The sequence below is a fragment of the Lethenteron reissneri genome, chromosome 16 (assembly GCF_015708825.2).
Source record: "Lethenteron reissneri isolate LAM-NWPU_2019-01 chromosome 16, ASM1570882v1, whole genome shotgun sequence".
Taxonomy (NCBI): domain Eukaryota; kingdom Metazoa; phylum Chordata; class Hyperoartia; order Petromyzontiformes; family Petromyzontidae; genus Lethenteron; species Lethenteron reissneri.
The window spans coordinates 14,939,320-14,951,180 of NC_083794.1; the positions used below are offsets into that span (position 1 = coordinate 14,939,320).

The 11,861-nt window shown below is 50.4% G+C and overlaps 1 protein-coding gene across 1 annotated transcript; it reads left to right on the forward strand.

Moving 5' to 3' along the window:
- Nucleotides 1–23: 23 nt before the first annotated feature.
- On the forward strand, nucleotides 24–11,368 carry RPS3 (ribosomal protein S3). Its single transcript, XM_061552531.1, has 8 exons — nucleotides 24–166; nucleotides 1,984–2,114; nucleotides 2,666–2,759; nucleotides 3,438–3,532; nucleotides 4,471–4,658; nucleotides 6,521–6,743; nucleotides 7,273–7,303; nucleotides 11,290–11,368. The coding sequence occupies exons 1-6, from the start codon at nucleotides 137–139 to the stop codon at nucleotides 6,730–6,732; spliced, it is 750 nt and encodes a 249-aa protein (XP_061408515.1). The 5' UTR covers nucleotides 24–136; the 3' UTR covers nucleotides 6,733–6,743; nucleotides 7,273–7,303; nucleotides 11,290–11,368.
- Nucleotides 11,369–11,861: the final 493 nt, after the last annotated feature.

The window sequence follows — 11,861 nt, forward strand, 5'->3', positions numbered from 1 at the left end:
TCCGCCGACACGATGAGGCCCCGCCCCCTTCCACCCGGGGGGGCGGGGCACTTCCGCGTCACGTGGGACGTCCCTCTCGAGCCCTCTTCACGCGACCCCCGCGCGCGTCACTTCCTTTCCCGCTCCAGCCGCCATCATGGCAACGCAGATGTCCAAGAAGAAGAAGGTGAGGCGGGCCTTCTTCGCCCTTCCTCGCGCCATCGCGTGCCGCTGCCTCCACGAAAAGCGACGCGGCGGCATCGGCGTCGTCTCGGGCAGCGATTGGCGTCGGGCTTTTGCGTGGATGGCGCTGCGCTAGGTGCGATTGAGGGTGGATTGCGCGCTCGCCCCGTGTAGCCGGGGTCGCGGTGCTTGAAGGTTCGGGTTGGATTGTGGAGAGACGGGGAGAGTTGTGTTGGCCGTGAGGCATTTACAGGGTATTTGGGAGTCCTCGTGCTGCTTGTGCAACACTTGTTCAGTCCACTGCTGGATCGAGGCCTCTCCACACCTCGTCGGGCATTCATTTTATTCGGCCGTACTTAGTCGGTTGGTGCGGCTTTATAGTGGAGGGCCCAGGCCAAGTCCCAGGCCAAGTTGAGCTTACACTGAGCCTCTGATGTTAGCCGAAGCGAGTTTAATAGTACACGGCTCGAATTCGGCGCTATTAAGTGTTATGCTGTGTTATTCCATCATGATGGAGTTTGTTCATGTACCGCTGTTCACGCAGCAGTACAGAATCGCCAAATACAGAACTTTAGAGCGCGGTGCGCCACCCGCGATACCACCGACCGCTCGAGCTCCTATGGCGGTGATTGTTCGTGCGAGGTTCTCTCCCGGGTGACGATGCTGCAGCTTCCCTCTGATGGTGCCGAGTATGGGGAGCGGTGGCGCAGTGCTTAGCACGCCGCTCTATGGAGCCGGCGCCCCGGGTTCAATTCCTGCTGAAATGTTCGCCCATCGGCGAATATTTTAACCGGTTCTAGAACTCCGCTCGTAGGTTTGCTCGGCATCATAAGTAGCTGGTGCGGTGCGTAAACATCGCCGCTTGGGAGACAAAGACGGCCGGGCGTTGTGCTGGCCACCGGCACTCCATCGTGTGCCGTGCAGGCCTTCATTGGGTGCTACTCGCTAACAGCACGTGCGACAAATGCTGTTGACGACACGGAGCATCTTTTGTGTGCCGGGGAGGTTTGGGACTGCAATGCAGTGCGTGTTGGAATGCATGTCGGGGTTGTATGGCCGCATGGAGTTTTTATTTTGGAGAGTTTGAGAGTGGATGTAGAGGTTTTAAGTGAGAATCGGTGTGCGTGCGAGAGTAGGGAGTATACACGTGCGTTCTAGGTAGGGGTTCGTCGTTGGGCTGTAATATCGCCGATATCTCTTCGGCTGCTGTTGCCACGTGTTCGCCACGTGCTCAGAGCGGGAGCTTCCTCGGCATGCCCGACTGAAGCTCCGTTGGCACGTGGTGCAAAACGTTGGACCATCTTTTATTTGTATGTACGTTGAACTTGTTTCGTACCGTACGTATCCAACCGTGCTAATAGGAGTTTGTGGGTGAGATGAGAAGGGAGTGTGCATGTAGGTCTGTAGAGAGGTGTGTAACCCCCCCCCCCCCTCGTGTTACACAGGTTGACTGGGCCAAAAATAGTCTTTCATGTGGTTAAGTAAAATGGCGCGTGTCGTGGACATAGCAGACTTTGAGATACAAAGGTGGCCGGGCGTTATTGGTCCAGCCAGCGAACACCATCCCCCATTCACACGTGTCTATTCCGCACCCATCTTAATAGGTGCTCGCTAACCACTATCCACGTGGATGTGTTGGCTTGATATGGATTCCAAGTGCACCTAGCCTGGCACCACCGCTGCGCTCACGTCAACGTCACTTATTGCCTAATGATGGCTGTTGCTGTTATGAGTAATAGGTGTTGACTAGCAACACTTGTTCCGACTTGGCTACATGGTTATTTACATTGTATCCCTCGTGCTTTGTGTGGTCGTGTGAAGTTTGTGGCCGATGGAGTCTTCAAGGCCGAGATGAACGAGTTCCTGACTCGGGAACTCGCCGAAGATGGCTACAGCGGCGTGGAGGTGCGCGTCACGCCGACCCGCACGGAGATCATCATCCTCGCCACCAGGTGATGCCCACATCTCCCCCAACCCCAGTCTTGCATTCCGCAGTTCACAAAATTCCCTCCCGGCGGGACTTAAATCTCCCTCCCATCGACCTTGCCCCTGTTCGTGCGTTCACGTATGACTCTGGTAAAGATTTTTAAATGACACAAACTCTGTCCTGAAGCCGTCCCCTCGTGGCAAGCAGACCTTGAAAGTGGTATTTAATTCCTGAACTCAACGTCATCCGCAAGAATGGGAATTGAGATATTAAGCACGTGTATGTATGAATGACTTGAATAAAATCGCCTGGAATGCATGCGATCGTGTCGAGATTATGGAAGCTCGGCACTCAGATAGTGCTGGAATAGGTGACCACCATGATTAAAATAGGACTGGGCTATATCCTGAGCAGTGCAGCAGAATACATTATTGAACTGAACTATACTCTCATGCATTCTTCACCAACCAGCCCCCTCCCCCCTTGCACTGCACACGTACGAACCTTACCCTGTGCCGTGTGTGACCATAGTGTGTTTGTGCGATTGTGTTGGTGGTTGTGACCGTCACCGTGAAGGACCCAGAACGTGCTGGGAGAGAAGGGACGTCGCATCCGCGAGCTCACGTCCGTCATCCAGAAGCGATTCAACTTCCCTGAGGGCAGCGTTGAGGTGTGGACACTAGTGGCACTTTATTGCTTTCATGCGATAGTAATTTGATCCCAGTATAATTCTGCTCCTGGATAGGGGGGGGTACAAATAGAATATATTTTTGTGATTAATTAGTAAAAAAATGTTTAGACTTTTGTGCGTAACCCTCCACCTAAGGTGATGAGCGTCGCAACGGCAGCGTTTGTGTGGTTTTGGTGATGATTTTGATGACGAGGCTGAAGGGGCAGTCGCTGCCCCGCTCTGCCCGGCCCTCTGCTCGCGTTTTGCGAGCGTGTGGTCACGGCGCGCGGGGTCGCCCTGCCCCGTGCTCTGATGCTAAAGTAACGAGGCATTTGTCTGAAAAACCACGACGTTACCATCTTTTAAGCCATAAACTAAAACTTTCACCCTTGAAAACCCTGCAGCTGCAATGCCCCCTACTGTGTAGATCAATACATTAGAATGGATTTAAGAGGTAGCTCTGTGATGGCCTCTTCTATGGGCTATCTTCTATAATAGAGGGCGATGTACTGCCTGCGCGAGAGTGGAGTCGCACGACTCGACCACCGATAGCACAACTCGGGATAAAAACCAGGGGTGGGGGGGGAGAGGACTAAATGATTGAAACATTTAACCAGATAATCCATGTGGTTTTTTCACGGTGCCTGTAAGCGCGTGTTGCTGTTGTCCCGTCTGCAGCTGTACGCGGAGAAGGTGGCGAACCGTGGCCTGTGCGCCATCGCTCAGTGCGAGTCACTGCGCTACAAGCTGCTGGGAGGGCTCGCCGTCCGCAGGTTGGGAATCCCTTTGCCCAGTCTCCTTCTCGCCACTGGGGCTGGGTTGATGGCTGCCAGCGGTTTACTCCATTGGAATTCACAGAGCGCCAACAACCCCGCAGCCTTAACTCCACTCCCCCCTCCCCCCATAAAAAAGAAATGAGACCGGGTGAGGTTTTCCTGGGTAAACCACGATTAATAAATTATGATAGTAAAATAAACGGTCTCTATTGACTTGTCCCATGAAAACAATCACTTTGTCCCCGATCTCATTATCGCTCTGAAAACTAAGCAGGTTAGAGCCGGGATAATGCTTGGATGGGCGACCGCCATGCACAAACAGGCAGTACTGCGCAGTGCAGCAAAATCCATGGTTATACTGTGCTGTGCTTCCATCAACCTACACTGACCAGCATACACCAATATGGTTATTTGACCCCCCCCTCGCAATGCACATGGCCTGCGTGGACAGTGTATGTATGTAGCCAACCGTGCTAATCGGAGTTGCACTGCTTCATGAGGACATGCCCTCATCCACCAGTGGATTGACAGAAGGACTGGTTAATACGCAACGGCTTGACAAGCAGTGAACACTTGTAACCCCCTCTTGATCTGGGCAAAGGGGCGGCCTTCTCTGTGGCTCAGCACCCTTAATCTCTGGAGGGGAGATCAAAAAGCCCTTTTTCATCCCAGTACCTCTGTAGTGAGCGTCGCTGGTTCATGCATTGGGCACATTGCGCTCAGAATATAAATGTTATCCCTGTGTCACCATTATGTTTATATATTTAACTAAATTGGTGACACTGCTTTGGCAGTGGTGCACGAGCACAAATAAAATGCTCCACACGTTCATCAATAAGACTGCGGCCTTTAAAATTAAATATCTAAAAAGTGATGTTTCCCGCAACGGTGTACGCGACTTGTGCTCACAACGTGGCTCGCGCTTTGTGCCGCAGGGCGTGCTACGGCGTGCTGCGCTTCATCATGGAGAGCGGTGCCAAGGGCTGCGAGGTGGTGGTGTCGGGGAAGCTGCGCGGCCAGCGCGCCAAGTCCATGAAGTTTGTGGACGGCCTCATGATCCACAGCGGTGACCCCGTCAACCACTACGTGGACACCGCCATCCGCCACGTGCTCCTGCGCCAGGGTGAGATTTCCAAACTGACATTCCGCCTCCATCAGGGGAATATACTTTCCTCCCGAATTAGTATTCCTCGAGGAACGAATATTCAGGAGTATTGACTTGCCGTCTGGAATAGTCTTTTACGAAAAAAAATGTCTCCAGGAATTAGTATTCGTTCTGCTGAGCAACCATAATTTGAGAATATATTGGTGCTCGTCGAATGGGCTTTTCCCCATGGAAATATTTTATTCGGTATCTGTTTGGGATGACAGTAGAAACTGAATATAAGCACACTTCATCAGTGCTTATATCAGAAGCGACCCTTTTCCTTCCTACTGGTGTAATGGGTTGCTTTGTGTGAAGCTGTTGGTCTCTATTGCTGCACCTTTGCAATAATTCTGCCTTATTTTGTTTATAACCAAGTCATCTTTATGTGCACGTGCAACTAACATTACATTTTAGGACGGTTCCCAACTTATTTTGTTGAAAGTTGCTCAACATTACAGCACCTTATTGGACCAAAACATAACCTGACTCAACTCTAATCTTCACTGAACTTTTTCTGAGTAACTATTACTGAGTAATAGTTCACTGGTGGCAAGAAATGTGTAGCCCACCCTGATGAGGCCACAATGGCACCAGTTGGGGGGGGGTCCATTTCTCAGCCACGCCCCGTTACAGTTTGTGGTTGCAACCCATTCGGCGGAGGGCGGCACCTCCCCCTAAGGTGACGACGTTCCCCCGGCAGTTTGTGTGGTTTTGGTGATGATTTTGATGACGAGGCTGAAGGGGCAGCGCCTGCCCCGTGCTCCCGGCCCCTTGCTCGCGTTTTGCGAGCGTGGGGTCACGGTGCGCGGGGTCACCCTGCCCCGTGCTCTGATGCCAAAGTAACGAGGCATTTGTCTGAGAAACCACCAGCTCTGGGGGAAAGAATTTCAAAGAGAACCGTGGTGGCCAATCCGTGGATCTCCGAACAAATTGGACGAATTGATACAAGGATACAATAATTTGTTCATGGCTGTGAAATAAAAACCCCCACTAAGAATTAGAAAAATAACTTTACCAATAGATGGCTCTTGGACTTTATGTTTTTCGTATATTACAGGCTTAAATCTGGGTAATTGTTCATAGCCATCTGGTGGATCATTGCGGAGCCCGGGGAGGTTCACCAGTCTGTGTCACAGTACTTGGTGTATTAGCCACCGCTGGATTAAAATAAAGGCACAAGATGTGGATTCAGGGGCACATTCCCAGAGGTGAAAGCTTGAAGGAATTTATAGGAGGAAAAACGTTGGCAAAAATGCCAAGAGGTAGAAACAGAAAGATGTCTTGCTTAACGAGGCAATGATGATATATGTACAGTAAAACCTTGGATTGCGAGTAACTTGGTCTGTGAGTGTTTTGCAAGACGAGCAAAATGTTTAAATAAATATTAATTTTATAAACGAGCGAGGTCATGCAATACGAGTAGTACGTGCATACGCTTTGTCTGCCGAGCGTCACGTGATCACAACTGATATACAAGTGCTTTGGATTGCCAACACGTTTCCGGAACGAATTATGCTCACAATCCAAGGATTTACTGTATCTCAATTGGTTTATTTAATCTACTTCATAAATGGTACCGTCTAAAGCATACTGCCTAGATACAAAAAATACCAACTGACTACGCACAATGGAATGCTGTGTTCGTATCACTGTTATATAAGAATTGGTTTTAATCTGCATCATTACATTGCATCCTGGCGAATCTCTACGGGCTCCCGCCTATTTGGCAGTTAGCAGGCCGCGAAGCACTCATCAGTGTTGATTGTCTTTTGAGGTAATTAACGACTCCTTAATGCCGGGGAACCACCACGACCCCCTACCTACCTCTCGCCCTGCAGGGGTGCTGGGCATCAAGGTGAAGATCATGCTGCCCTGGGACACGACGGGCAAGATGGGCCCCAAGAAGCCGCTCCCGGACAACGTGAGCATCGTGGAGCCCAAGGATGAGGTGCTGCCCACGGGCCCCGTCTCTGAGCAGAAGGGCAGCAAGCCCGAGCCCACCATGCCCGTGGCACAGCCGCCTCCCGCGCCAGCCGTGCCCACCGCCTAAGGCCATCTCCGGTAAGAGCGCGCGCGCACACACCAAGGCACTGCAGCCACAAAGATACGCACGGTGTAGTATTGAGGTTGGGTCATACCCAGCGCTCCACAAATGGGTTTTGGTTGTTCAGTTTGGTAGTTTTCTCAAGTTTCCATACTATGCGCGTAAAACATTTTAATAGCGTGAAATTGAACATTAACCATGGTTAATTTGGAGCGGTGGTAGCGGTGGTTTTGGTGATGATTTTGATGACGAGGCTGAAGGGGCAGCGGCTGCCCCGTGCTGCCCGGCCCCTGCTCGCGTTTTGCGAGTGGGGTCACGGCGCACGGGGTTACCCTGTCCCGTGCTCTGATGCCAAAGTAACGAGGCATTTGTCTGAGAAACCACGATGTGTTACCGTCTTAGTTCCATGATGGACTAAACTTTTCCCCAGTGTATCATGGCCTGTGGTTTTAATTTTCACCCCCTGGCCGTTGAGAGTAATGTCATTGACATAATTTGCATGTTCGCCCAAGCCGCATGTGTCTAATTGTTTCTATCTCTTTTCAGGGGAAGATATGGTGGAAGGTTGCTGACAAGGGTACGTCTGTGTGGAGAAGATGCACGCCTTGATTCCCAGCCCAGGGTTAAACTGAGAATTGGACAAGCGTGGGGTGATGGGGGGGATGCCAATGATGCTACACCACCGGTCTATGCAAGTTGATTGCTTTCTATTAGAGTCCATCTCCTTCAGAGTGTAATTACTGAGTGTAGGGGATGCTAACCACTACTCCACTGCAACCCCACAAAAGAAAATCTGGATGGCAGTCGCTAGATTGAAATAGATTGCTGCTCTCTCATTACTTCTCTGCATTGATTGTGTAGCTTGTTATTGTCGTGTGTGCTATGGCACTACGTGCAACACGAGGGCATAGAGAAATCGTTTGTGACCTCAATGACGGAAGAATCATATAAGAGATCCTTCTTCACGTTTCTACTTTGTGGAGTTGGAGCCTCTTATCAAATACAGGTGTTGTTGATCGCTCAAACGAATCGCATACGGTCCGAGAAGAAAGTTTGCCACTATCATCAGGGTGTTCACAATTGCAACGAGGTTAATGACAAGTTTAACTGGGGCCTTGGATGAAATGCATCAGGACATGACCCGATAACCTCCACATATGTGTGAACTTGCATTAGAGCAGGTCTCCTGGCCACATGCAAAACGTCAACATTACACGCAAGGGTGCATGTGTACATTTTTCACTATACAGTACACCGCTGTATGGAGGTAGAAATCCACAAGAGAACAAAAATGCATTGCCAGACCATGACATAGCGCGGTGGGTGGAGACCTGAAGCAGTGGATAGATGGCTGCTGATGATCGTTACAGGTCTCCGAATCCAGTTAAATCACAATCCCAACTCTAACCCAATGTCAGCCCTATATGTAAAGCCATCAGAGGTAATCTTGTCTGCGTCATCGCCAGTCGATATGAATGTGGCGGCCTTGCTCACAGTTGGTGAACTTCGTGGGCGAGCCACCCGGCGCTCGCGGCATGATCGATTGGACCGGTGCTGCGCCCGTGGTTTTGGTGATGATTTTGATGACGAGGCTGAAGGGGCAGTGGCTGCCCCGTGCTGCCCGGCCCCTGCTCGCGTTTTGCGAGCGTGTGGTCACGGTGCGCGGGGTCGCCCTGCCCCGTGCTCTGATGCCAAAGTAACGAGGCATTTGTCTGAGAAACCACGGTGCGCCGAGCCAGCGATCTGTACGCCCAACTACGGAGACTCTGGTTTCGAGCTCGGCTTTAACCGGGTCCGGCTGGGTCGCCAATCCAGAATATATTTTCCTGCACCACAACATTCGGCAAAACCTCTGGGTATGGCTCTGGGCTGCTAGTCACATGACCAAATGGAGTATTGTGGAAAATATGCAGTGGGAGATTAAATGCTCATCGAGTTTTGTGCGGCGAAAATAAGGGGGAATGCAGGATGAAGTTATCCTCGTGCCGGGACTCATGAGTGTTATTTGACGTACTTTATTGTGCTGATTAAGTTGGTGGGGAAGGGCCAAAAGAAATTTTAAACAGGTTTCAATATAAATCACAACCTGTTTCACCTATAGGCAGGAATTCAATAAACCATTTGTTAAAATTAACCAGAAAATTGTGCACAATATAACACGCAAATATATCGTGGTATTAGACTAAATCCTATGGATCAAACAAATGAGACGGGCTATGAACATCTCAAACGGTATGGAACAATGGCAAGATTCATCCCAACATGGAATCAAACGGAAACTCGGAATCGTGATAATCTTATCGAGTTGCTGCGGTATTGAGTGATTGCACTAAAAAGTATAGCAAATGGCTATTCCCCACAAACGTTGCTTTTGTGACCAGGACTTTATGTGAAGGAATGACACAAATGCACGTTTTCTCATTAAAATATGTACATTTCTAAATATCGATGTCCTGGTCACCAAAGCAAAGTTTCTGGGGAATAATAGCCGTATCCTGTACTTTTGAGGTAAAAGCAATTAGGAAATGACACTTCCCAGGAACAAAAAAATATGAATTTCTTAGTGTTAATTGGTTCTTTACCCTTCTATCTGGCAACAAAACTGACACCTGACTGTCAGTTTTGTTGCCAGATAGAAGGGTAAAGAACCAATTATCATATTTTTACTGGCAAATGAGGTCCCCATAGAGTTTCTTAGTGTTATTAATGGAGTGGATTATTAACTTTGCTTTTGTGTCCTGGTCACAAAAGCAAAGTTTGTGGGGAATAATAGCCATTGTCTGTACTTTAGAGGCTTTAGCAATTGGATAATAACACTACCCAGGACCAAAAAAAAACAATGTTTTTGTTACCCAGTGTTGTCACGCCTACCACGTGTTGAGAGGCGCTTCTCAGCAGTCCTCCAGACTTGGAGTAATTCGTGTCTGGGAGTCCCACGCAGCCAGTGTTGTGCGTTGGCTTAAAAAACGTGACTTGCTTTTAATGAAACATTAATGGTCTTGTGCAAGGTCATGCGAGAGCCTGTAACGCGTAACATCTGTAGCGAAGAGCCTTCGCCTCTTGGTCCCAGTTGGCCGTTGCATTACAGCAACTCGAGTACAATATTCCCTGCGCTCCGACTGACATTGCAGAAAGTGAGGCCGTATTGTTCGCACTCTGCTCTGATTTGGCCTCCAACACGGTTCAGCTCGGGATGAGAGGCACGGTTGCTTTCAAAGCCGGCCGCTCGTGCCAGAGTTCTGACAAAAAGTGTAGCCTCTCGACCCACACGAGATGGACCATGTAGTAAAGCACACTTGTCGGCTCTTCAGGAGAAATCGCAAATCTGCACGAATTATCTCCTGATGGGCCCCTCGTGGCTTGCATCTCGATATTGACATCTAGCTTCTGAACGTATTGGCATACGCGAGAGTAGAATTGGGGCCTTAGTTTATGCAACTCCCACCGGGCACCAGGGGGCGCTATGCCCTCATCACGCCCCCTCGGAGCGCTTCCCTGCTTGTGGCCTCTACTATGGGAACTGGGTTCCAGCAGCCGCCCTCCACGCGCTGCTGGCCGGTGTGGGCCGAGAGGCAGGTGTTTGCCCAGGTCTAGAAACGGACTAAGCGTGACTCGTAGCGGCGTTTACACAGCTGCGTTTCCATAAAATCGTTACAGCCAAACATTCGAAGGCCCTCGCGCCTTTCAGTAGTCTGATGGAAAATGTTCGTAAGCGAGGACGCGTGCTTACGAAGTGTGGGCAGGGGGGGGGGCTGAGCTTCCTGGCGCTCTCGTGGTGCCCCCTCTGGATTGGTGGCATGCGGTGCCGCTTCCAGCGACCCGAGGTGCCGGTACCGCCCTCGAGTCGTGCCACCGCGGTTCGGATTTGGCCACTGCACAGTTTTGTCGCGATTCGCCGAACGGTAGTTTGACGTCGCGTTCGTTTTGAATCTCGGCCAGTGTTTGTGCCATGAGCCTCGTACGTTCATGTATAATTTGCGTAGGTCGCAATTTTCGGACGATTCAATTGATGGTATGTCTCGTTACTTTCAGCTTGGGTTTATTGTTGCATTCCAAATCGGGATGCTGATGATCGACCCTATTTTCGTTTGAATTGTGACTGGTGTATGTTTAGTTATATACCATTACAACCCCACCAAATCCAAGCCCGTCTGTACACACTTGGTGCAACACGTGCCATTGGGTGTGTGTGGCGTGAGCATGGTGTAAATGGGTTATCTACAGCAGCAGCAGTGTGGACTAGCACGGCAGCGTCTCTCATTGCCGCCGGGTGGCACGGTGGCAGCAGCGCGCTCGTTCCCCTTGGTGCCACTTGATCATGCGGGCTGACTCGCTCTGCTCGGGAGAGAATCTGCATTTCCAAACCCGGGTCAGGGCAATGAGGAGCATCGTCCTGCTCTGAAGAAAAGGCCTTCGCATGAAACGGCGCCTATTATATCTTGTTTTGGCCCTATTGAGGCCACAGTGTTGACGCGCGTTTTTGTTACTTGTGCTGACAAACTGCTGTCAGCGCTGTCTTACAAGAAATGTGATTTTTATTAAATGCCGTGGCTCTCGTTTCAGGTGCTGGAGGACGACAGTGACCTGGGAAGAGCGCACACAGTCATCCGTGTAAAAAATAAAAACCGTCGAGTTAAATCCACTGTTGTCTCTTTGAGGTCTGTTGTGCATGGAACTGCAGGGGGATATGGGCTGGGTGGTGGATGTATTGTCTGAGATTGAGGGCAGGGATGGAGGAATGGTGGTGGGATGTTTTAACTACCTTGCCTGGTGTACAGGAGCGTGTGGGTTCGATCCCTACCCTGGCACCTGTGTATTTAGAGTTTGCATGTTCTCCCCGTGGTCGCGTGGATTTTTCTCCGGACCCTCGGTTTTTTTGACAATAAACATGCGCAAAGAGTATTCGGCTGCTATAATTTCCACGCGATAATCCACTTCGTTGAGCTATCATTTGTGGCCATTTCGCTTCTTAAAAAAGCTGCATATCTCGGTGGGCCTGAGCTGATAAAATAACATGTTTTATTCGTCCGGGTTTGAGTGCGGGAGTTGAGAGTTGTGCTGGAGAATCAGCCGGCTGCTGTGGTTGGGAGGTGGGTGCGGAGTCCGTGGCTGGGCGAGGCGGTGCGTGCGAGGGT